At 37.9% G+C, this 24002-nt stretch overlaps 2 protein-coding genes across 4 annotated transcripts; one reads left to right on the forward strand and one right to left on the reverse strand.

The window, feature by feature from the left end:
• The first annotated feature begins 3385 nt into the window (after positions 1-3385).
• LOC109071997 (interleukin-22 receptor subunit alpha-2-like) lies at positions 3386-5777 on the forward strand. Its single transcript, XM_019088289.2, has 6 exons — positions 3386-3457; positions 3668-3800; positions 3910-4088; positions 4311-4480; positions 4703-4872; positions 5216-5777. Exons 1-5 carry the CDS (start codon positions 3388-3390, stop codon positions 4850-4852), a joined length of 702 nt encoding a protein of 233 aa, XP_018943834.1. The 5' UTR covers positions 3386-3387; the 3' UTR covers positions 4853-4872; positions 5216-5777.
• Positions 5778-23850, reverse strand: LOC109071996 (mitogen-activated protein kinase kinase kinase 21-like). Of its 3 annotated transcripts, XM_042768895.1 has the most exons (12): positions 22180-23850; positions 17588-17768; positions 16558-16706; positions 15801-15976; positions 14323-14563; positions 14043-14165; positions 13510-13614; positions 12886-13036; positions 12641-12735; positions 10401-10412; positions 9720-10310; positions 5778-8437 (listed from the first exon to the last, which is right to left on the reverse strand). In XM_042768895.1, the coding sequence occupies exons 1-12, from the start codon at positions 22940-22942 to the stop codon at positions 8052-8054; spliced, it is 2973 nt and encodes a 990-aa protein (XP_042624829.1). In that variant the 5' UTR covers positions 22943-23850; the 3' UTR covers positions 5778-8051. The 3 variants fall into 3 exon arrangements, with proteins under 3 accessions (XP_042624829.1, XP_042624828.1, XP_042624830.1); XM_042768894.1 differs by having other exon boundaries at positions 9720-10412; positions 22180-23849; XM_042768896.1 differs by lacking the exon at positions 13510-13614 and having other exon boundaries at positions 9720-10412; positions 22180-23849.
• Positions 23851-24002: the final 152 nt, after the last annotated feature.

Below are 24002 nucleotides of genomic sequence, written 5' to 3' on the forward strand. Positions count from 1 at the left end.
AAACTGTACTTGCAGATATTTTAGTCCTAAAATTAAAGGCCACTTAATTTTACTTCAAGCGAGTACACTTTGTCAATTTGAAAGTTATGAATTTAAAGTACATTTGGTAACACTTTACAATAAGGTTCTATTTGTTAACATTAGTTAACTACATTAGTTAACATAAACTAACATGCTCAGTTAGTTAATATTATTTGATGCATTAAATAGAGTTATCAACTGGAACCTTGTTGTTATGTTACCACAAATACCTAAATTTATAATGATTGTTTTATTAAATCTTTTGTCATGCTTTAAAGTTGTTCACATACTTTTGAATGGGTGACTAACATACTAAAGCACATGTAAAGTACTTGATTAGAATTTTAACTGTAGTGTATTATATTTAAATTTTTAAAAATGCAAATGTATAAAATTGGAATAGAATAGAAATTACATTAAATCTTAGTTTACCGGTTGTTAGTATACTTCGACACTACACTTTAACTATATTTCAAAGACAATAGATGTTAATTATGAAATTGCATAAAGACGTGATTTTTTAAGGAATACTCTTTCTAAAAGTATGCTAAAAATTTACTTCTTTTAAGGGCATGCTACTGACCTACATTCGGATAAACAGAAGTTGTGAGTGGTATGTATGGAATTAGCTACATACTAATTTATATAATTTTCCACTGCTAAACTTTTACTGTTCCTGTTTAAGATGTTAGAGTCACATATGTTCTTATTTCAGTGGAAATTGAAACCCTCCATGACAAAATGGTACAACAGGTAGAAAGCGTGGCATTTAGCTGGTAATACGTGACACTGTTCATCATATCAGATATGTAAATGCCCTTTTGAACAATAAAAGTGAAGTGAAAATGTGAAAAAAAACAAAGGTTGGGGAACAAAGTGAAAGGTCAGAGTCTTACAGGGTTACACAAGCAGGTAGATACATTTCAAACCACACATTAAAGAGGAAATGTGGTTAAACCATTTCCAAAATTCATGTAGGAAACAACTAATCTTGCCTTTAAAATTTACAGCTAATTAAAATTTATAGTACATGCATTTCTCTTTCCTGTTCAGACCTCTGCTTCTTTCCTGTGAATGAAGCAGACATCTGTCTGATGTTTGAAAGAACAGATGTGCGTCTCAAGCATAATATAAAACCACTCTTTTTGTTTCCATGCAGTCATCATGCGTTCTGTGGTTAGTGATTGTAAGAGAGGGATTCCCTGACTTCATATGACTTCTGCATGATGTCCATATGCTTACAGAGGAACTATTTAAAACAAAGTGCGGCAAAAAAGCATTTCTTCAAGGGTTTAAAATATTTAATTTTAAAACTTGATATTTAAAACTTTAGTTTAATTTATTTATTTTTGTTAAACCTACACAAATCATTTTTGTATACCTACCTAACTGGGCACTAGATCTGGGGTTCTCGTCATGCTTTGCAAGGGGCAAGTGTTATTCAGCAAAGGGAGAGAAATGTTAATGTTTAATGTTCAGCTATGTTTGGAGGAGGTTCTGCACTGTTTTTGAATTTTGTGGTTACCATGCAGAAAAGTGTTGCCAGTGCTGTGGGAACTCAATGAGTAATAGCTATTCTAGTGACAGTACTGATAGTCTTTTCGTGTTTTTTCATTATATATGTTTATTATATATAACAAGCAGTTGTGTACATCATTATGCACAATGCATATATGTATAATGCAACTGCTTGTTTAAAAATAAGAAAATTTAAATAAAACTTCAGTAAAATAATATTTTTAAAAAATATATTAATATAAAAAAAATCCCACTTAAATCATTTTGACAAACAAAACAACAAGTTGATTATACTAAACTAGATAAATTTGGGCTAAACCATAGACTGTATAAAAACATGGATGTAGTGTCTGTGACATCATCCGTAGATTCCTGTGGAGAGTTTTTGAAGCGCAAAGTGGGCGGAGGCTGCCGTCGCCATCTTGGCAGCGTGTCACCGCGCGTCACTCCCGGATAATCGAAAACGGGCAAAAAGGCAGGAGCTGGTTGCTGAAGCCACGCCCACCTAACGCGTCGACAGTGTCAGCAGCGGCAATCCACCTGTCACTCAAGTGGCCATGCCCTTAATTATGCAGAACTTTAAGGCTTAATTTAATTTAAACAGATGAGTTGTAAAAAAATTCACCCCCCTCACAGTTGTCCTGAAGGGCAAAATTAGCTATATAGACCAAAATCCTTTTTTGAACCAGGCAGTAAACGGTTTTTTTTCTGCTGTAAAGTTGGGCATTTTAACATGGGGAGTCTATGGGACTGACTCCCTTTTGCAGCCAGCCTCAAGTGGCCAGTCGATGAATTACAGTTTTAGTCACTTCCTTGTTGGCTTCAGAGAGAGAGCGGGAGGTTGTCTCTTGGGCTAAACCTATTCAATTGGTCCAAATCTGCCCCGCCAATCATCTTCATCCGGCCCGAGTACTAGCTGAACTTATTGTAGGTAGCGTTTTAACGACACAGACACACACCTTGCAACACGGTCTTAAATGATTTATAAACTCCGAAATGATCATAAATATTTGGGAGAAAAGCGAATGTGTGTCAGATGCACATCATGTGCATCTGCTTTTAAAGAGAAACCTGCTGCAGTCTGTCATTGATGTTAATCAAAGAAAAAGGAAATCACTCACTGCTCTGCACGCTGATTAACTTTTGTAGCTTGAATAAAGATGAATATATATATATAGTTTATGCACATACAGTTGGTAGTTTGTGTGAATATTTTTTAAGTTAAATTAAAATTTGTTATATTTGTTATAGCCTATTTTTCAGAGCCTGTTAAATGTTAACAATAATGGCTTTCTGTTATAGTCTAACGTTAAATGGCTATAACTGATGGCTAAAATTGAGGGAAAATGCATTTAATAGAAAAATCAGTAGCAGTATTGGTATTAAAAGTACTGGCCTTCATTAATAATAAGCTACTTAGTAAAAAGATGCCATTAAACACATATTCAAAATATACTACCTTTATCTAATGTTATCCTTTTATAGATGTTACTGTTAGTAATATTAATTAATTTTACTGCTGAATATGCTTTTCAATTTCATTTCTAATGTTACAGGACCCCACCCCCTTGCACCCCCCCCCCCTTCAGATTTTTAATTCAATAATCTGGCCCTCAAATGAAACTAATTGAATAGCCCTGAGTTAAATTCTAAGGACCCAACTAAACATTATTTATTTATTTATTTAAAATAAACTAAATTAAATTGTGTGTAAAAACAAAAAGAAAGTTGGAACCATATTTGTGGTGTGAGCAAAAAAAAAAAAAAAAAAAAAAAAAAAGGGAAGGGAAGTGGTACAGTTTAAAAGGGCTCAGAGTGGAACCACCAGAATGTCATTGATCTGTTAACATGTATGCCCTGACTGGACGTCAAAGCCTGGAACTTTTTTTTGCGATTATCCTTCTCTGTTGGGCAGACTGTAAGTTTAAAAGCTTGTTTCTTGCACTGAAATTCAATGATGGCACCACGGTAATATTTCTAATATTATCTGTTAAATTATACACTTTGATACAAACAGTTATTTAGCTTCAATTCAAGCCTTTTACTTAACCATTGGCAGCCTGCATGTAAGCAATGAATGTGCACATGTGCAGGATTTCCATATAAAGTTTCATTTGTGCTATCTTTGGCAGCCCCTCTCTTCAAGATGATTTGGCTCCCCTTGAAGTAAAGTTCCATTCTTTGGACTTCAGAAATGTCTTACACTGGAAACATCCACAAAAAGCTGTCAAGAACCAGACATATTTTGTTCAGTATAAAATGTAAGCGTGCACAACTTTCTTGTCAAAGAACATAAATTAACTTGCCAATATCGGCAACACCCGAACTGAATCCTTTACGTTTCATATTGGTGACTTCTCTTGATTTCAGATATGGAGACAAAGAGTGGACTAATTCTGAGCACTGTCAGGGCATCCGCTTGCTGGAGTGTGACTTGAGCCAGGCGACGTCAGATCCCAGAGAATGGTACTATGCCAGGGTCCGTTCTTTCTCCTCTGAGGGCTTCTCATCATGGGTCCTGAGCCACAGGTTTTACCCTCAGTGGGAATGTGAGTATCCTGCATCATTTTAATTATAATTTACATAATATACATTTGTCTACATTTGTAACGATCTTCCATCCACATATGGTTGATTTTGAAAAAGATGTGCCAATCAAAGAGGAAGGAAGATTACACAGAGTGTCTGTGAAGGCATAACAGCAAACTTTTATATATATATTTTTTTCTTCCTGTGGAACTTCTCACCAAATAACTTCCTCCAAATTACAGCCAGTTTCAGCCCACCGCAGATAAAGGTGACCGTGACAGGACGGATCATTTCAGTTCAGATCAGACCTCCGAGGACACCCCTGCGAGGACAGAAAGGCTCTAGGATACGAGTAACAAAACTGCAGAAACTGACATTTAGAATATACCTTATGCACAATGATGTTGAAGAGGTAAGAAAACCCTAGATTATAAATGTACAAATTCAGTGTGTATATACAGTAGTAAATGTAGGTGAAATTATAGGTTTAAGCAATTTCCACTTAATTTGGCAGTTGTTTTCCAATATGTTTTAGAATAACCGTGGCAGCCCATGACTTAAAATTATGGTAATTATGATAAACTCCTCCAATTCAGTATACTAAACCTTCACCAATCCCATCTTTCCCAAATAGGAAGTTTATGAAACAGACAGTTGCTCCAAGGAGCTTGTGATCGAGGGGCTACGTCCCAAAACCACCTACTGCCTTCAGGCTATGTCCGTTACTCCTCGCTCAGGCCACAAAAGCTTGCGGAGTCCCAGCACCTGCATCAGCACTCACTGAGGGCTTAGTGTCTCCCACAGGTAAGCCTTAGACGTAACACCTGATATGCTTTCTTTAGTAAGGGAAACACCTGAGATCAATGATGGTGTCCGTGACATGTTCCCTCCCAGGCATTGATTGTTGGTAGACAAAGTGAGGACAGGCATGCTACTTGTTATTCGAGACAGAGATTGCACTCTTGAGACACCCTCAGATCAAGTTCCAACCACCCTAGGATAAATTAGACTGTCTACTTTGCTAAGAGTTTCAGTTCCGAGAATTTTGAGTGTGCTCTTCTTCCACTTACTAGACGCACGTGTATTTTTAGAGTATTCATAATATTTCTGGTTTTGATTATAACATTTCTGTTTTATCTGCCTGCAGGGTGTGGCTGCTTCTGGATCTTTGTTCAACATGAAAATTACACACTTCATAGTGGAATGTCTGCAATTTTTCACCAAGGTCATGTTTACTGTAAAACCGACTATAAGCCTGGCTTTGCTTTGAGATTACATTAAAGCTGAAGTGTGTAATTTCTGCACTGCTAGCACCATCAGCAATAACAATGACTGTTTACATACAGGTTTCCTGAACCCTCTTATCTTTCATTGGATGGACAAAGAGATAGTGCTACCCTTTAATCACACCACTGGTTTGAGCCAACAGCAGTGGAAAGTGTTTTTGTGTGTGTGTGTGTGTTTCTCAGGAAAATCAACTAATGGCTTACTTGAAGATATTTAGTATTAAGTTAGGTTTTTTCAATTAAAATGCATGCACACTTCAGCTTTAAGGCTAATGAATGATGGAAATAAAAACATGAACTAATAGTCGCCTTTAGGGCTGAGAACTGAACACAAAACAGAAGTAGTTGAATATTATGATACACAGTGTTGAAACGCAACAAATGAATTGCTTAACTAAATAAATTATAAAAGAAATGCTTAAATGTTGTATAAAGTATTTATTGGTCACTTGTGTACAGTAAAAATAGTAGAATTTGATATAAAGGAGATGATTCTGGGCTCAGCCCTTTTTTCTTTGAGCCCTCCTGGAGCAAATAACCAGTCCACATCTGAACAGAACAGCTTTTAACATAAATCTAAACTGGTCACATGGGTAAAACCTGGGATAAAACAGAGCTCAATACAGCAGACACTAATAAGCAAACCAGTAAAACTATTAGCAGTGCATTGTGTACCATGTAACAATCTTTCAAAATCATTTCACAATCCAAGACTTCAACTTTGGTGAAAACATAAATCATCTGTTGCTTTCTCTAAAGCTTTTCTGTCATTCACACATCTGTGTCCTTCACGTTTCGGAATCGGTCCAAATAAAACTGCTTTAAAAAAAACAGTCTGATCTCTGCAGTTCTCCCATAATAAGAGACATGATTGTGCTTAGACAAGAACACCAGATGAATTCTTCAAAAACAGGCATCATATTATTGTTACTTCATCTAGTATTGATCATTGCAAGACATAAAAAGGAAGCACCACAATGTCTCTCCAAGCCCTTTGTTCTTATGAATCCTAATGTGCAGTTGCATATCTAAACTAACAGTAATCATTATGTCTTAATACAATAACAGCATAAATGTAATGAGCAATCATCAATACATGACTCAAAAATTACAGTGCTACAAAACATTGTTTGTTCTTCCTTCAAAACATCACCACATAACGGGTGATTTTGAACAGGAATCAGTGGGAAATCCTGTGATCATTTCTGAACAGACAATACATTTATCCTGATAATTACAGTAAATAATTCTAGTCCTTACTATAATAAGCTTTTCAATACTGAGTTGTTTCTCAAACACATCTTTTCCAACAAACTAAGAGTACAGTACTCTTCCATTGGACACCCTACAACCACAAAATGTTTCAATTTGTTCAAATAATCGTTCTGAATCTCAATCTCCACATCTTGAAGATACAAAATAACAACTTAAGTGATACAAAGAGACAAAACGGAAATGCAAGATACTGAAGTTCACATTAGACAATGAACAAGCTAATAAATTAGTCTTTTACACAGGGTAATGATTAAGAAAACAGTTTGAATATATAGAATGACAGCTAAAAAAAAGCATTTGGGTTTGCAGAAACACTTTAAATCACTTACACACAGTTCAAGCTGAAGTATGGAAAGTAAGGAAAAGGTACACCAAATCTTGATTTCACGTCATATAAATCAATTATAATTTTAAACTTTCTGTTTTGAAGTTTTAGAGAAACTACAGCAGCGTAAATCTCAAAAACAAGCTACTCAGACGGTAACAGTTTTTAAGTAGCATCCTTGTGCTTAAATCTATTAGTTAAATTCATTTTGTAGGGTTTGTATAGACTGGAATGATTTGTGAAATAATTGCAATATTGATAGACACTAACAATATAGCTAATTCATTTATCACTATTTGGCAGCATAATGAACTATATATAGCTTCTCATTTGGGTTATGAAACCTAAAAAGCTAAAGGCATGTGTTCACTTCTAAAAGACATAATTAGATAAAATGCATCTGACTTAAAGCTATAAAAGGAGAGAGTCCATGAGGTGGCTATCCAATATAACTTTAGGAAAAAACAATGTTCCAAAAAAAATGATCAGAAAGAACTAATGCTGACCACCAGGAATCAATTTCAAACAGGTCACAAAAGACAAAACCCTGAAAATGTAATGTATTAGTACAGGAAAAATAATGAGCTATGTAGGGAACTTGAAAGCGCTGTTTGAGCAAGCAAACACAAGTTCTGTTAGCTACATTAGCTAAGCCACTTCATCTGTACAACTATTATTATTTATATAAACACTGTGGGCCCTGTTTATGCCTTTCATGTGACATTACATGATATGAAATCAAATGACAAAAATGCCTGAACACTTTAAAAATCAATAGTTTCTAACAGAATCTGAGATCTTGCTCATCAGTGTAAAAGGTTTACAAATCAAGTCACTTTGTAAAAACTACAAACCAGCAATTCTAACTGTAAATTCAGTGGAATGCTGATCATTCACTTCATATATGTCACTTCATATTAAATTACATACCAAAGTAAACAGCATATAAATAAATGTAGCACAGAATATCTCCAGCAGCAATGGCTCAAATATTGATCAAAGGCCATGATATTAATCTTGGGGAAAAAAACAACTTAATGTCATGTTGAACAGACAGATTGAAGACAAACGTAAGATTGTTCCAGATGCAGCTTATTTCAGGATAAAAACTCATTCTCCAGTTCGAAGACAGACAGTCTACTTGGTGAGCTCTGTATTCGACAGAGGGGAACTGTGCAGTCTCGTTTTTGACCCTCTGTGTCCATATCCAGCAAAGAGCAGCCCATTTTGACCTCTGAGGGGAGGACCATGTCCAAGTTTTGGGCACTCTTCTCCCCAGAGTAGTGCCCGAGAGAATAGCTCTTATTGCGGTTCTTTAGAAGCCCCCAGGAGTGAGGTTTGCTTCTAAGGGAAAGGGGCCTGGGTCTAGATACTGGTTCCCCGGAGGCTTGCTTCGCTTGAGCAGGCTCTCTATCAGCCTTCTTTTTCAGGGAAGTGGTAGAGGAATCAGGTGGACTGGCCTGGAGGTTACTGTTGCCATTAACTAAAGCAAAGAAAGTAACATCATTAATAAACAATATTTAAAAACAAAACTTCACTGTCTTGGATTAATGCAGTAATGAGCAGAGCAAAACCTCTATACTTTTTTTTAAAATCCCTTAAATGCACTAAAGATGCACAACATATTGCTACCATAATGGTTATCAGCTGTTATTAGATTTTTTTTTTTGATTATCTTTATCTTGCTGTATTCAAAGTTAAATTTCACATACTCATTTCCATTTATTTTTACATTTAGAAAATTTTGATAATATATTTTTTAGATAAAATATATAATTTAATAACAATATAATAAAACATTTACATATTATTTACTGCATCTGAAGTGGCATTAGAAGCATTTACACAGACTGTTTGATGAAGCTGAGGTGCCATAAATGCATTCACAAGGCAAGTGACTGTCTTTATGAATGGGTCACTGAATCATTGACTCACTGATTCATTCAAAAATGTGGATTCATTCAGTACACCAACACTGTGTGCTGCTTGGAGACCCACTGTGCTGTGGATTTGACTGGAACTATTTTCATTTGTGAAATTGAGCAAAAACAGTCAATAATCTAAATTTTACTTTACTTAACTTTAACTTCTTGTTTATTGAAATACTACAACTTTCTGTGAATTACATTGTGTGTTGTTGCGCTCATTTGTTTTGATTTCTGAATGAGTTTCTCTCATTCATGCTGCACGAGCCTCATCGAATCACAATCATTCTTGCATGAAAATTTTTGGTGGCCAAGTTTCAGTGCTTCCCTGGTTATTTTTGTTATTGATGTTTTAATAAGGCTTATGGTCCGGTCGGGCAAGTGAAGTTCTCTCTCACCTGGATTGTAAAAAATCTACTTGTCCCAGACAAGTGTTAATCGAGCCCTGTGGTTCTCCCACTGTTTATTTTGGCCCTACACATATTACAGATTGAGAAATGTGTCTTCTTCACTCACAGTGAAGAACTTCCACGCTGACGACATGTTTACATGCGCATGTGAGCGTAGGTGTGATGTCAAAACGGACCGGCTCGGAACTTGTCCAGGCCGATCACGCAGAAAATCGGCTAATTCCGGTCCCTGGCCGGTCGATCAGTTCATCTCTATTAAAAACCGTTCAAAGTCATCTAAAATACAAATTTTACTTAGTGTAAATTATAATGTTGTGATGTCTATATTCACTTGTATCATTTAAATCGATCAATTATATACTTTATACATTTTTTTTTTTTTTTTTTATTATTTTGACAAAATAGTATAGAATTTTAAGAGATCACTCACTGGTCTGACACACAGCAGGGCTGGACTTCTTTCTCCTAAGCCGAGAGTTGGATCCAGAAGTGTGATCTTGTACAGGGGCTGAGGGAAGAACATCACTAGTGCCTGGATGCTGATGTGTCTGGGAATTGCTAGCTGGAGTCTCGTTCATTGGGTTATACCCAGACCCCTCAAAATCTGACTGCAGGAGGCACTTGGTGGAGTTGCACTCAAAAATCGATGACATGGCGAGTAGGTTTACGGGTCCTGCGGTAACCTCATCTTTGCGTGCGCGGCCACCAGGGGGGCTGGTGCTGCGGCGGAAGCGAGTGGCACGCTGAAACAGGCCCTCTCGTTTTTTCTTCTCCTCACGTAGCTCTGGTTCTTCATTAGCAGCACTCGTACAAACCTCTCGCAGGTCGAAGCCGAATGCGACAGATGCCAGGATGGAGGCACAGCCATAGAGAACAGTGTCTGTGCGCCGGCGTGTGGTGGTGCGCTTCAGGCTGTTGGTGGGTGTGTGCTGCGGTGTGGTGCTGGTGGAACTCGTGGATGTTGTTGGGTCTTCCTGGCTCTCACCTCCACCGGCCGGCCCCTGGCTCTCCCCCTGTTCATCTTTCCACAGAGGTAGATCAATATAAACCTGGTTGGGGAACTTCAGTTGCTTTGGTTTGTTGTCAGATCCATCAGTAGAACATACTTCACCTTTATTGGTTCCTAGGAAAACAACATAAAACAAGTTAACAGTTAAAGTTTGGGTTCAGTAAGGTTTTTTTTTTTTTTTTTTTAAACAAAACAAAAAAACCTTATTCAGCGAGGACACATTAAACAGATCAAAAGTGATGTAAAAAAAATAAAAACCCTTTTCACAAAAAAAATGAAGCAGCACAACACTGATTTAAAAAAAATAAAATAAAAAAAAAGTTTATTGAGCACCAAATCAGCATATTAGAATGATTTCTGAAGGATCATGTGAAACTGAAGACTGGAGTAATGACTGCTGAAAATTCAGCTTTGTCATAGAAGGAATAAATTACATTTTAAAATATTGTATATTCAAATAACACTTAACAGTACTTCACAATATTACTTTTTTGTGGGGTCCGAAACCATAGGGGATGTTATTGAGTGCATTCATTTAAACCCATAATGCTCCTCAATAACGAGTGTAAAACTGATGTACACTTAATAGCTACAGAAATGCGAAATGCACTCTGTGGGTTGTGCCAAATGAATTCCCGCGTCTCGCCTGAAGATGGCACCTGCAGCTGAATCATCTATCCATTAATTTTCCAAACCGTTGGTCCAATGTGGGTACAGTGTAATATCATACAGGGTGCATCTTAATTAGCTCCTTAGCTCCCGACCTTTTGAACCAGTATATCATGTACATAAATCCAGTCACTGGATTTAACTGAAATGTCCTTACAACATTTCAGTTAAATATTAATTATAAATGTTAACTAGATGTGTTAACTACCTCTATATAAAAAAAAAAAAAAAAAAAAAAAAGGTTTTCAAATCTTCTATTGGGTGTCATTTATATTTATCGAGTGTGCTCGTGTGGTTTAGGTTTAGTGCTTTAGAAATGTGACGCAATTTCTGGCAAGGGAGCATAGTGAGTATCGATGTTTCTGGAAGGATGTGCACTGGAAGGATTTTGTGATTGAGACAGCCCTTAAAACGACTCCCTGATCAGTGCCCTAACTACTGACCTAGGGAGCTGATTGAGATGCACCCACAGGTATACATTTCTTTGTAATTTATTATTAACTAGTTAAATTAAAGTTTATATATGTTAGTTTCCATGACAGTTCAAGATAAATCTCTTCTACACCTGGAGCTGCCAGTTTTCTAGCTTTCAAATGATTATTGGGGGGGTACAATGCTGTTCCATGCATTCAGAGTTGTTTACACTGTTAAAAGAGTTGGATTCTCATGCTAACCGTGGACAAAGTTTCAAAAAACAATTTGGACGTATGACGGAGTATTTCTATGCCAAAATTCTTTCTTCCGGGTTCGTACAAGTTTATGTAAGTTTTTTTCTATTGTGGCACTTCATGACGTAGACGAAGGTGGAACTCCTTATATGGGCATTTCTCCCAGAAAAACGCACCATCGTACGCATCGACCAGAGCGAGTGCGAGATCGCGCCCATCAACGAGCTTCATGCAGCACTGCACAGGACTCACTCGGGAAGAATGTTTCAAAAGAAGTGTGTTTTTGGTTATAAGGGAAAGATAACTTAGTTCAGCTTCCTAAAGAACCCAGCGTTATGTAAACAGTGGATGCAGTTTGTTTTTCTGGTGCAGCAACGGAATTTCACAAGCGTGTTTGTTACGAACATTTTATAAACAAGGCCCAGTTCGACGCTGGATTTGCACATCGTTTGATACTGAAAGATGGAGCGGTCCCAGCTACAAAAGATCCCCGTCATGATCATGCAGACGGTAAGTGAAACAGCATCAAATGTCTGTTTTGTTGGCATTCTGCGCTCAAGTGCTCGTCAATCTTTAGCTCCACCCCCGGCGCGCCTCCAGGAGCTCGGCTTTTTCCAGAGGGAATCGTAAAGCTGTATCTTTCTTTTATAAATATGATAAAACTAAAGACTTTTTGGAGATATGAAGGAAGCAGTGCTACTCTATAGGTACTCAAGATTAACATGAGATTGGGTGAAACTGTTTGTGTTATGCCCCCTTTAAACAGCAAGTACAAATTATGCAAAAGCAGCAGCCCTTCCAGTGCACTCAGCATTTAGATTCACTCCTTCAACGGGACTAGATTAGTGGACTAATGTAGGGAATAGTGAATGAGGGTATGGGGGCTATTTCGAACAAAGCAACATTAATGTCATTTCTTTGTAACACGGATAAAAGATATAACAAACAGCGATGAAAATTGAGTACATGATAAAAATAAATGGAAGGTGAGCCTTCTTTACATACCCTGCTCCGCAAATAATGCAGCCAATGGAACAGAATTCTGGGCCTTCATAAGACTAGTGGACCAGGGACTGCTTCCATCTGAAAGAGGTCGAACTCTGAAGACAAAATGACAGTGACACCGACAATCATCAGATTTACTGAATCATTAAAAAAGGTAACATACATTACACGCTTAAATCACACACAAAAAATATTTTGTCTTTGTAAAAAAAGGAGCACACACAAAAATAAACACTAGTTCTAACCTTTCAGCACAATTTCCTCTTTCCTTGGTCTGCACAGAGCTTGGTCCCCAAGTGCGGCCCTTCTTCTTAAACCCTTTCTTAACATCTTCAAACTCCTCAGGTTTGTAATTGGTGCTTCGACCCCATGTCCTGTTGCTCTCATCCAGGGTCACTAGAGATGAAAATACATAGAATTTGAAACAGAATTGCTAATACTAACAGAACATTTCTTAACTGCCATTCCCAATTTGTCACACCACAGACTGAGATTCAATATATTAGTCCTTCACAGTAGCAACAGCTTTTTTTAGTCAATTATCACTGGTGAACAAGTGTTAGATCATTACAATCATCCTCGAAAATGGTTAATAAGAATACAGAAGAATACTGGGTTGACCTTAAACTATTAAAGCACCAGCTCAAGGTCTATCAAAATATACTTGATCCCCAAAGGCAGTCAAAGCAAACTCATTACAAACCATTAAAATTCAAAAGCATCAAGCAATGTGTTACGACAGCCATTTGTATCCCAAAGTCACCAAAACAAACAGAGATGCTGTGAAGCCAGAGCAGTAGTGATCAGGAATCACACCAACACACAGTTAGATGCTGTGGCTTTGTCTCACAGGACCACAGTTTCCTTGCCTTTCTTCCTAAACCCACTAGGAGGTTTACACTCGCTTGTGATATCCACATCCTGGTGATACACAAACATACTGCCCCTTCGGCTAGTGTCACTTGGGTGGCTCACTGATGGGAAGAAAATATGTTACAAACGTGTAACAAACATAAGATTCAGACTCACTGGCAATGACCTGAATGGATTTTTTCGTCACACTGAGTTGTTCATGAATGAATTGATTAGTGTGACTGTCTTTGGTACATGATTTTGTTTTTACTGTATTGAAACTGGCAAACATTTAAACAGAGAAGGGATATGGGCCAATCTTGATCTTAGTTTACGACAATGATGTTTCTTTGAATTTCAGTTTCATTTTCAGTTTTTTTGTAAGAAGATAAATGGTGGAACTTCCGGTTAAAATAAAGACTAAAACTTTAAACTTCTATTTGCAAACAGAAATATGTCTGATGGTTTTTTAAACCCAAAATCTCAAAAGTATTGGAAAATATCAATTTAGCAGATGCTGTATGAATGTGTGAAAAGAGTGGGCACTTACACTGAATGGCTCTGAGGCGAGGGATCAGTGTAGGGCTGCTGGGAGGGCTGGAGTTAGTGCTGTTGAGGCTTCTTCTTTTGTCCATAGTCGGAGAAGCCTGAACTGTGATTTTATGCTGAAAATCTGTTGAACACAAATAAGGTTATCCCTTTGTAGGATTTAAATCACATTTTTACTTCAGCCACAATTTACAATAACATCAACTCACTTCACAATTCTAATACTACAAGAGAAAATCTGTCAGTCGTGTCAGTTCACAAAAAAATCATAGAGCTCGAACCTGAGGGTAAGCTGATGCGGTTGCCATCTTTGAGCTTGAGGCGGCTGCGCTTGAACTTGCCCTTTCGTTTCTTAACATTGGGCTTGTCCTTGTTGAGTTGGAATATAAGGATGTTGAGCTCACGCTCAAGCACATTAATTTCCCGCTCGGCCAGCTGCTGTTCCCTCCTCTTCAACAGCTCTTCATGAGACTTCTGCTGAAGGGCTGCTCGCGTCAGCTCCTCCTCACGTGAACGGAGCTCCTGTTGTTTTGAAGGACATTCATGATCAGTAAATTTGGTGAAGAATCTATAAACAGTTTATCCAAACATGACATAATGGTGGGGAATAATAATATCATTTCATTTTCGATTTACCAATTTCTTGAATTTATGACCAAACAAACAATGGCCAAGGTTTTTGATATACTGAATCACTGCCTAGGGAAGCAAAACTGAACAGTTCTCATGTTTATGACTCTACTGTGTCTACAAGTTAAAAAAAAAAAAAAAAAACATCAATGGTATGAATGGCAGTTTCACTTCCTTTGGCCTTGGAGGACAGAGCTCAGATACCGATCTGCCTTGAACAGCTCATTTCAAATCTTCTTTTCTTGGGTTTACCCTTGAGCACCACAAACATGACTATAATGTGAGACCTGCGAGTGAGTTATTCACACAACAGCAGCACTATTTATGAGCTAGTAAATAAATACTTAAGAACTGCTTCTTCTCTCGTTCTCTACATTTCACTTTTGCTCTGACTTACACTTTAAACTTGAATACAGCAATGGAAATCCTGTCTTTTGGTAAAAAAAAAAAAAAAAAATCATCTTCATGATGGAGTTAGTTTACTTCTTCAAATCTTTTGAACAGAATAATCCACATGTATAAAACTTGCAGGAAGAATTGTTAAGCATTAATCAAAACAGTTTTCCGGCCACATGGAGTAAAGCCGTTTGGCCAAATCTCTTATGAATAACTTCTGTAAGAAGCTTTGGGGCAGTCTGCCAAGAAATGCACTTGAATGATTTAGACAATTCATTAATGAATGAACAATTTGTTTATTTACTAGCGAGGAAAAGTTTTGTGCATCACGAAACAAGAAAAATATTTATGTGAGAAGACTATTTACAGCAGTGGAAAAATTCCCTGATCAAGAATGTATGTGGAACAAAATGTCAGAGTTTCTACATAAAGTTTTAGCTGACTTGCAGGAAAGAGCATTCTTGATCAACCAATGACAAATCCTTTTCAACATAGCAAGCTGCTAGGACTGGAAGCAGCTTATCATATTAACTTTATCAAACGCTTAAGGCCATTTCCTTTTTAATAGATGGGTTTAAGAGGATAAGTTTAAATCTGAACCAAAAAAACAAAATAGGTCCACTGTCTCATTACAAAACAGTCTGTGCAGTGTTTGGCACACAAATCAAAACTATAAAGTCAATGTAAAACAAGCTCAGAAATAGACAACCCAACAAAATCTTGATCAACTGACCTTTTCTTTAGTGCGTAGCTCATCAAACATTTCTTGAATCTCCACTCTCCAGTCCTCCTGCATTGAGTGGAAGGAGTCCTGCGGCATGGTGGCCATCACAGCCTCCTCGATGGCAGTCAGCTGCTCCAAGATGGAAGCAAAGGACGGACGGATGTGGGGATCCTGGTCCCAGCATTCTATGAGCACAAAATGTGTTAGAATCCTACAGGTTATCATTTCAATGAACTGTCATTGCTGATTGCAGTGGGACTTGTTCACACTTAATCCCTGTTCATGCCGCCAGCGACACACAGTAACATGATCCCATTCATTTCAATAGAGAACTTCAGTGGCATGAAAGTTTTCTTTGCATAACGTTCATTATTACAGGAAAAAGAAATTATAATTTTTCTCAATCAAATGAGAATTCCTTGGCAATAGGAGCCAGTTTAAACTATTTTAACAGATTGTTTTAATGAACCAGCACTGCTCTATTCTATATAACAGCAGCAGAATGTTACTTCATTAGCGACAAGAAAACGAATAGCTAGTCAAATTAGAATATCTTAGTTTAACCATCAATATACATCATCTGTGATATGCAGACTACCATTAACTACCATTAACCCACAAGCAACTTATAGTACGGAGACAAACTGGTGATGATGAACAGGGCATCATTGCTCAAACATCAAAAAATGGCATAGTGTGTTAATAACATATCGTGAACCACTGGATAAACAAAGGAGTGCCATCAGTGAACTACCAACAGACCTACCCTCCATGAGCTTGGCAAACGGCTCGGGACAGGTAGATGGAATGGGAAGGGTTAATTTGTTGACAGCCACTCCATAGGCAACTGCCAAACCGTCAATGCCACGGTAAGGAACCTCTCCAGTCAGTAATTCCCAAAGAAGGACTCCATAGCTGGACAGAGGATAGAATGCATTAAGGAAGTGTCAGTGTGGTGTGGGTTGGTATTAATCACACAAATGGGCTGAATAAACAGCGTTTACGTACAATAATATTAACGAGACTGGCATCTTTGGTGCACTTAGCACTTTTTCCCTGATAAAAGGTTGTACACTGAATGCACCTGAAGTGCGCAAATTGATCCCAAAGCTAACATTTAATAATTGCTAAATATTTCTAAAATGACTCAAGTTCTCTTCTTAACCTCATGAAAGGCAAAGCAAGGGAATGAAAATGTTCTAGCAATGTCAGGAAAGAGAGAAGGGAAACCAATCATGTGTTGGCATACTGTAAGCAATGTCTGACCAAAGTGGCGTGAGAACGTTTGAAAAATAATGAGTCTTCACATTTAAGTTACAAGGGCAGCTGGATCACCACTAAAATGCCGTACTAGCTCAAACTGACCTAAAGTTTCTGTTAACCTAAAAACAAAATCAACCACTACATATTCTGTTTTAGCTGTGTTCCAAAACCTACATGCCTACATGAGGAGTTCCCTTTTAAAGCAGCATCCAAATGGAAACTTATTCTCTCAAGTGACTGATTTGGAACACTTCCAATACAGTTTGGAGCTGGCAAGCTAAAGACAATTTTCTACTGTGTTTGTATATTCACGGCACACAAATATTAGGTAAAATACAGAATCTAAAAATGATAAATATATTTAAAAAATGCTCAAATGATGCAACATAGAAGGATAATAAGCCTGCTTGAATTTTTGAAAAGCTGGTAGTGCACCTATGATGCCTGAGTGATTGTCTAACCTCAAGTAACTAACTCACGATAATAACAGGCTTTGTGCTCAACATAGCAATTAAGTTAAAATAACAGCTTACCTCCAGACATCACTCCCTTTGGAAAACAGAGAGGACTTGATGACCTCAGGAGCCATCCAGGAATAAGTGCCAGCTGCACTCATTTTGGTCGTTTTGTGCCACTCGCGGGCCAGGCCAAAGTCAGTAATCTTCAGGATTTTTCGACCAATGTCATCATTCTCAATTTTTTCAAGTAATAAAACTAAAATAAAAAAAAAAGACAGGAGAAATGTTTTATTTATTTATACTATATTAGTTATAAAAAAAAAATTGTAAAAGTCAGCAGTGACAAAACAAACTGAAAAGACAACAACAAAAAAGGGCAGATCAGCCACTTTAAGGTATGATGGGAATGTTTTCTATGTGCAAGCCTTAGCATTTGAGCATTTATGTCAATGAACAATAATACAGAAATGCTAAGAGGATGCTCATATTTCCACTCTTTTATCATGAAGTGGAATCTTCAAGGACACAGGCCTACATGAAGAACTCAGAGTGACATAAAAGTCGCTCTAGTTTACAATACAGACTCGTACCAAATGACAAACAACATGGGAATGTAGGCCAGCTTGCTTTGAAGTGAGGAACGTCCTGAGGTCAGGAGGAGTAGGATTACTTTTCACCAGTTCTGTCCTTGACATTTATCCAATTTAATCAACATCAATGTGTAATAAATACAGTATACAGTGGTGAGGACTGGCCTTGACTACACTCCTGTTGACCTGTTACAATGTAAGACATTTAGTATAACGGTCTCAAATTGTTAATACAACTTTTTCTCCCGTTCAGTACAATAGTGGTACAGAAATCACAATGTTTATTTATTAATGCAATAAGCCAGAGAAAGCCATCCAATCAGAATTTAGAGCTGAAACTATTAGTTTCAAAATGAGGATATTAGTTCCTTTACAACTGTATTCATTTCCTTTTAACTTGTAAACATGCTGGACACCGCAAATAAAAACTAACCACACAGTGTCTTTTAAAAGATAAAAGACCTGCATGTTAGAACGTTCTCAGGTAAAATTCACAAAACTTTCATTTTGGGACAAACATGAAAAATGGGATTCCATTTTGAACAGGTTTCACCTGTTTGATGCTTTCAGGTTTATCTCAGCTGTTGGTTTCTGTGCACTTTTAGATTTGCTTTCCATGAAGTAACAACACAACAGTAAACAACAGCTTAAAATTTAATGGAATAACTCTACACACCCACAACCTATTACACAATCATTATTAATATCTTATGCCGCTTTCAGTTAACCAGTTGGTTGGATATGAATGCTGTCTTATTACTAAAGAAGAGCCGCTCTTTTCTGTGAACCTGAAACAAAATAAATTATATAAATAAATAAAAATGAAAAACTTCTAGAACTAATAGTACCAATTCAAAACAATCCTGCTCTGATTTGTCCGCAGTTTTCTTGCATGTTTTTTTCATTTCTCAGATTTCTATGGTGTCTGTTTTATGGGCCAGAAAAACATTTTTAGATCATGAGACAATAACCACTGCCTGTAGTATGTTCGCCACGGTCCCTCTCTGAGTCTCTATCCCTCCAACAAGGCCATTGTTCTCTATGCTGTCACTCAGAAAAAGAGAGAGAGAGAGAGAGAGAGAGAGAGAGAGAGAGAGAGAGAGAGAGAGAGAGAGAGAGAGAATTTGTGTGTGTGTGTGTGTGTGTGTGTGTGTGTGTGCGTGCATGTATTTTGGAAAGCACACATGCTTGAGATTCCTTAATGTTTCACTTCATGTGCCTGAAATTGCAAAACTGAGTTTTGAAGTGTGGCACAGTGCCGAGTTTCACAGGGGCTGCTGGCTACAGTTCTGCAATTTTCCTTGCCCCCAATCAGGGGAAGCTCCCTGTCTTGGAGAGAAAACAGCAGCCATTGAGGAGATTAAAAATAATGAAAATAAGCCTTTCAGGCCCAGGAGTCGGGGCATTCTCGGGTTGGCAGTCACCTAGCAACCAGTGCTTGACCATTCCATTGTGCAAACTTATGTTAAGCTTTTGCCCCCTCGTTAGCGACATTCTTTTAAGTGAGGTATTAAAAGATTAGGGCACAAAAACATCATTTAACTAAGTATTTGCTATATCTTAAAGATAATCATTAATCAGATAAGCAAGAGTGGGCAAAAACCAAATCTAATTTCATGTCTTACTTTTTGAGAGACTACTATTTGACTTCGCTGTTTGTGGCTCCCTAAAAATGTACCCTCTACCTTTAACCTGCTAAACAATGTACTGCAACCTGAAAGGGCAAAGAGTCCCCCTTAAGAACGCAGCAGAAAAGCTCTGGCTCATGATGGGTGGGTGTCTTGAGTGAAGAACTGAGCAAACACACGTTATTTTTTCAATTAAGGTCAGCAAGCTTCCAGTGTTGTTTGTCACAATCCTGTGGAGAGATGAACAAACTGAGCTGCGTTAACAGTAGCACTGCCATGCTGAACGGGGGCAGGGTGCCACATTGCGTCTATTGTCGATAGTGGAATGCACTCTATTTTATTGTTCTGGATATACTCTGCTAATTTAACAGAGAGAATGACACATTTTCAGACCGAAAATAACTACACTACCATTCAAAAGTTGTTGTTTTTTTAAAAAAATATATACTTTTATTAAGCAAAAATGCATTAATTTTATCAAACTTTACTGTAAAGACACTTACAATGTAATTTTTTTTTTTTTTTTACTTTCTATTCATCAAATAATCCTTAAAATTCCTTAAAAACTGTTTTCAACATTATTGATATGAAATGTTTCTTGAGCACCAAATCTAAATTATTAGAATGATTTCTGAAGGATCATGTGACACTGAAGACTGAAGTAATTGCTGCTGAAAAAATCAGCTTTGTCCTCAAGAATAAATTATATTTGAAAATATATTAAAACAAACAAAAACAAAAAAACTTGTTTTGAATAATATTTCAAATTCACAATATTAGTTTTTAATTATATTTTATTATATTGATGAGCATAAAATACTTTTTGAATGGCCTTGTATAATAGAAACAGCTTGTTCAAAAATTCATGGAATAAAGCTGCTGAATAGATTTACATGATCAGGTCAGTGTTACCAGCTGATCAAATCTGTACAGCATTCAAGACTATATTTGAGTTTAAAGATTTTTGTGAGTATTAGTCAGACAAGTTACTTAACGTTTAAGCACAACATCTGAAATGCCTCTTTTAGGTATTGGTTAACCAATGTATTGCATACCTAAGGCAGAAAAGCATTAGGGTCTTTCCCAACTTCATCTATGACTAAGAAACATGATAGGACAATCTCATTGTCATGCAGTATCCCTTACAGCTATAGTATTGTTTTTAGAAAAAGGGCAAATATCCCCATTTACATGAAAGAAACTCTCTCGATAACAAGGACTCTATAATATATTAATATTCAGACTTAGTGCTTCTTTACGAAGACATATTTCCAGATCTGAGTTTTCTGAACCTTGTTAGCAGATAGGCAGTTTCTCAAGGAGGACAGCAGCTGTTCAAACTCTAACCTCTTAACTTCACAACCTGCCCAGGGTCACACTCATTCAGAAGAAATCATTCCTACAGCTCTTTTGAAAAGCTTGAAGATAGCCAGTGGTTTATCACTTGCTGACTGTGCAACTCTAAACCAAGAAACCCTGCTAAAACACGACTCAAATCCACTGTTGAAGCGCAGGTGCAGTTTTCAAACAGCCTGCTCTTTTGTCAGTGAAAATTAAGGTGTGGAGAAAAAATATGATATAGTTTATATATATATATATATATATATATATATATATATATATATATATATATATATATATATAATATAACATTTATAATATCTTCATGACTTATGGTGGCATTTAGTAGAGCTGGGCGAAAATAAAGTATGTTTTGTATATATATACACTACATAACTATAACTATATTTTGCTACAATATAAATTAACATTTATTCAGTTAGCAGTTGCTTTTGTCTAAAGCTTTGAATCTTAGGGAGGCAATAACATGAGAAATGGCAGCCAAGTTTTAAACATTGTCTAGAACAGTACAAGCAACAACAGAGAGGGTTTTAAGAAATAGTGTAAGCATACAAGTTTTTTTTTAAATATTTAAAAACTTGCAACTTAGGTTGTACTCTAAGATGAGCAAGTGCTGAAGTTGCCAGAAGGACTTGGAAGGATCCAGTGTCTTTAACATTAACTACAAAGGGTCCATTCAATCTCAGAAAATTCATCAATTTTATAGCTTTTCTTCTGGGTTTAGATTTTACAAGCTAGTGGTTTACTTTAAGAATCATATTGCTTTTAGATAGAAGACAAGAGTCCACAGTTCCCTACATTACACACAGGTTGCATTAAATTTTTCTAGAATATTCCTAGATGACCCATGTTATAAGTATGAGCACGTGCTGTTCCATTCCTATCCTTTATGGTCCAAACACAGGCTTATATGGAAAAAAGGTTGATGTTCTAATGATAAGCTTTGTAAACGATTAATGATTAACGTGCTAATTGCGAAAGGAAATACCAATGTGATAACCTCGTGTGTGTTTCTACAGTAGAGCAAATACATGCAATTCTTGGTCAAGATAAGGAGGCATTAATGAGTGTGTGGTAATTATCTTACTGTTGGTGGATTTGAGGTCTCGGTGAATAATGGGAACCACAGCCTCCTCGTGGAGATACTGCATGCCTCTGGCGATCTGGACAGCCCAGTTCACGAGGATATGAGGGGGGATCCTCCTGCCCGTCAAAGCGCGGTTGAGAGTCCCTCCTCGGGCATATTCCATGACCAGACACAGGTTAGGCTCCTCCAAACACACCCCCTCTAGTTTAATAATATTAGGATGTTGAAGCATCGAGAAAAGTTTAGCTTCTTGTTTAACACTGTCTGCAGTCGCTTTAATGTCCTCGTCGGGGTCCTGTCGAGCTGCCTTCACTGCGACCTCCTGGTCCTTCCAGGTCCCCCGGTAGACTTTGCCAAAACCACCGACGCCGATGATTTCTTGTAGAACAAGTTCAGAGAACGGTATCCGGACAGGGGCGGACGGGTCACTCTCGCGAGCCCCTACCGCTCTATAAATGACTGGTTGGTAAGTAACATAATTAGATGGGAAGATGCCCACGCGATGGTTAATTTTCCCAGTCCACCAGCCTTCGTCTCCCGAGATGGCAGCGTCCTTAGACAGGACCTCCACCACGTCTCCTCGCCGCAGGCTGAGCTCGTCCTCCCCGCTGGCCTCGTAGTCAAACACCGCGGTCCAGAGCGAGCGGGGACACACGGGGGCAGAGTGAGCCCAAGTCTCCGAGCTGGAGGACTCCGTCCAGACATGGTCTTGGAGGCTCAGGCGCCCCTCACCGTTTGGGAAAACGGCCTGGGGAACATCCATGTCTCGGTGCCTGCAGGAGCACCATAGGGTGCCGTGGTGTCAAATCAAAGTAAACTAGTCCAATAGTCGTATTCCTCAATGACACGTGCACACAAAAATGTTCGTAAGAACCCCAGCTAGGTCACTTTATATCATTAATGGATCAGGTTAAATCCGGCTTAATAGAGGTTAAGAGACGCATTGCTTTGTTTCCACGTAAGCCAGATAACCAAGTGGAAGTGTCTCTGAAGCTGGGACATCAGCATTAGCCGGAATATCTGCTACACTAATTCTTTAGTTTACTTTTGAGAGTAAAAGCTACATCATCATCAGTCTGTCGATTTCAGCGCAACCAGAAGTACAAACTAATTTAATGTTTGTAAAAATGAAGGTAAACAACATACCCAACCGGGAAAGTCCAGAGAGGTTTAAGCCGTGAGGCTACAGGTGCAAAGTACCTGCTCATCCCAAGCGAATGAATCAAGCTAAACGTACACACGATTTATTTCACTACCTAAGATAAGTTACTAATTAACTTGCGTGTCTACATGTACAGATCGTCCATATAGACACTCTCCGGCTTACTTAGTTGAAACACTTTACACGAGCGGGCTAAAGAGCTGTGCTAACGCATTAGCTCTCTCCGAAGTTCACAAACTAGTAACGTAACTGCGGCTCCCAAAATTCTGCCGTGGCCAAGGACACGTCGCGCGCGCGTACAGCAGTAAACGCTCCACAGTCAGTCAAGTGCGCGCTTCAGTCATTCACCAGCACTCCAAAAACTGACGGCTTTTCCCCTCTCGCGTAGATTCAAAGACTTTTTCCGAGAAGCTAAAACTTTGCTTGGTGAAGTCTATGAGAGAACCGCCATCGCTTCTCCGCTTCTCCGACTCGACTGACCCTAGAGGAGAGAAGGAAAAGGTGGAAATGGATTGGTTGCAGGAGTTCACGTGACACTCAAACAGAACTGGGAACTTGTCTTTTTTCATCTGCTGTGTTCTGCTATACTTGAGATTTATAGGCTAATGGGTAAATCAGCCTGCTTTACCCTACACTTTATAACATACAGTTTATAATAGGT

The sequence above is a fragment of the Cyprinus carpio genome, chromosome A13 (assembly GCF_018340385.1).
Source record: "Cyprinus carpio isolate SPL01 chromosome A13, ASM1834038v1, whole genome shotgun sequence".
Classification (NCBI taxonomy): domain Eukaryota; kingdom Metazoa; phylum Chordata; class Actinopteri; order Cypriniformes; family Cyprinidae; genus Cyprinus; species Cyprinus carpio.

Bases quoted from the DNA above. Each gene is read 5' to 3' on its own strand.
- LOC109071996 (XM_042768894.1), bottom strand. From the start codon at position 22,942: ATGGATGTTCCCCAGGCCGTTTTCCCAAACGGTGAGGGGCGCCTGAGC. The intron at 15,977-16,557 runs GTAGGTCTGTTG...TTGTGCTCATAG, and splicing joins GTTTGCCAAGCTCATGGAGG to AATGCTGGGACCAGGATCCC. The intron at 12,736-12,885 runs GTTAGAACTAGT...TTTTGTCTTCAG, and splicing joins AGAGGAAATTGTGCTGAAAG to AGTTCGACCTCTTTCAGATG.
- LOC109071997 (XM_019088289.2), top strand. From the start codon at position 3,388: ATGTATGCCCTGACTGGACGTCAAAGCCTGGAACTTTTTTTTGCGATT. The intron at 3,801-3,909 runs GTAAGCGTGCAC...TCTTGATTTCAG, and splicing joins TATTTTGTTCAGTATAAAAT to ATATGGAGACAAAGAGTGGA. The intron at 4,089-4,310 runs GTGAGTATCCTG...TCCAAATTACAG, and splicing joins GTTTTACCCTCAGTGGGAAT to CCAGTTTCAGCCCACCGCAG.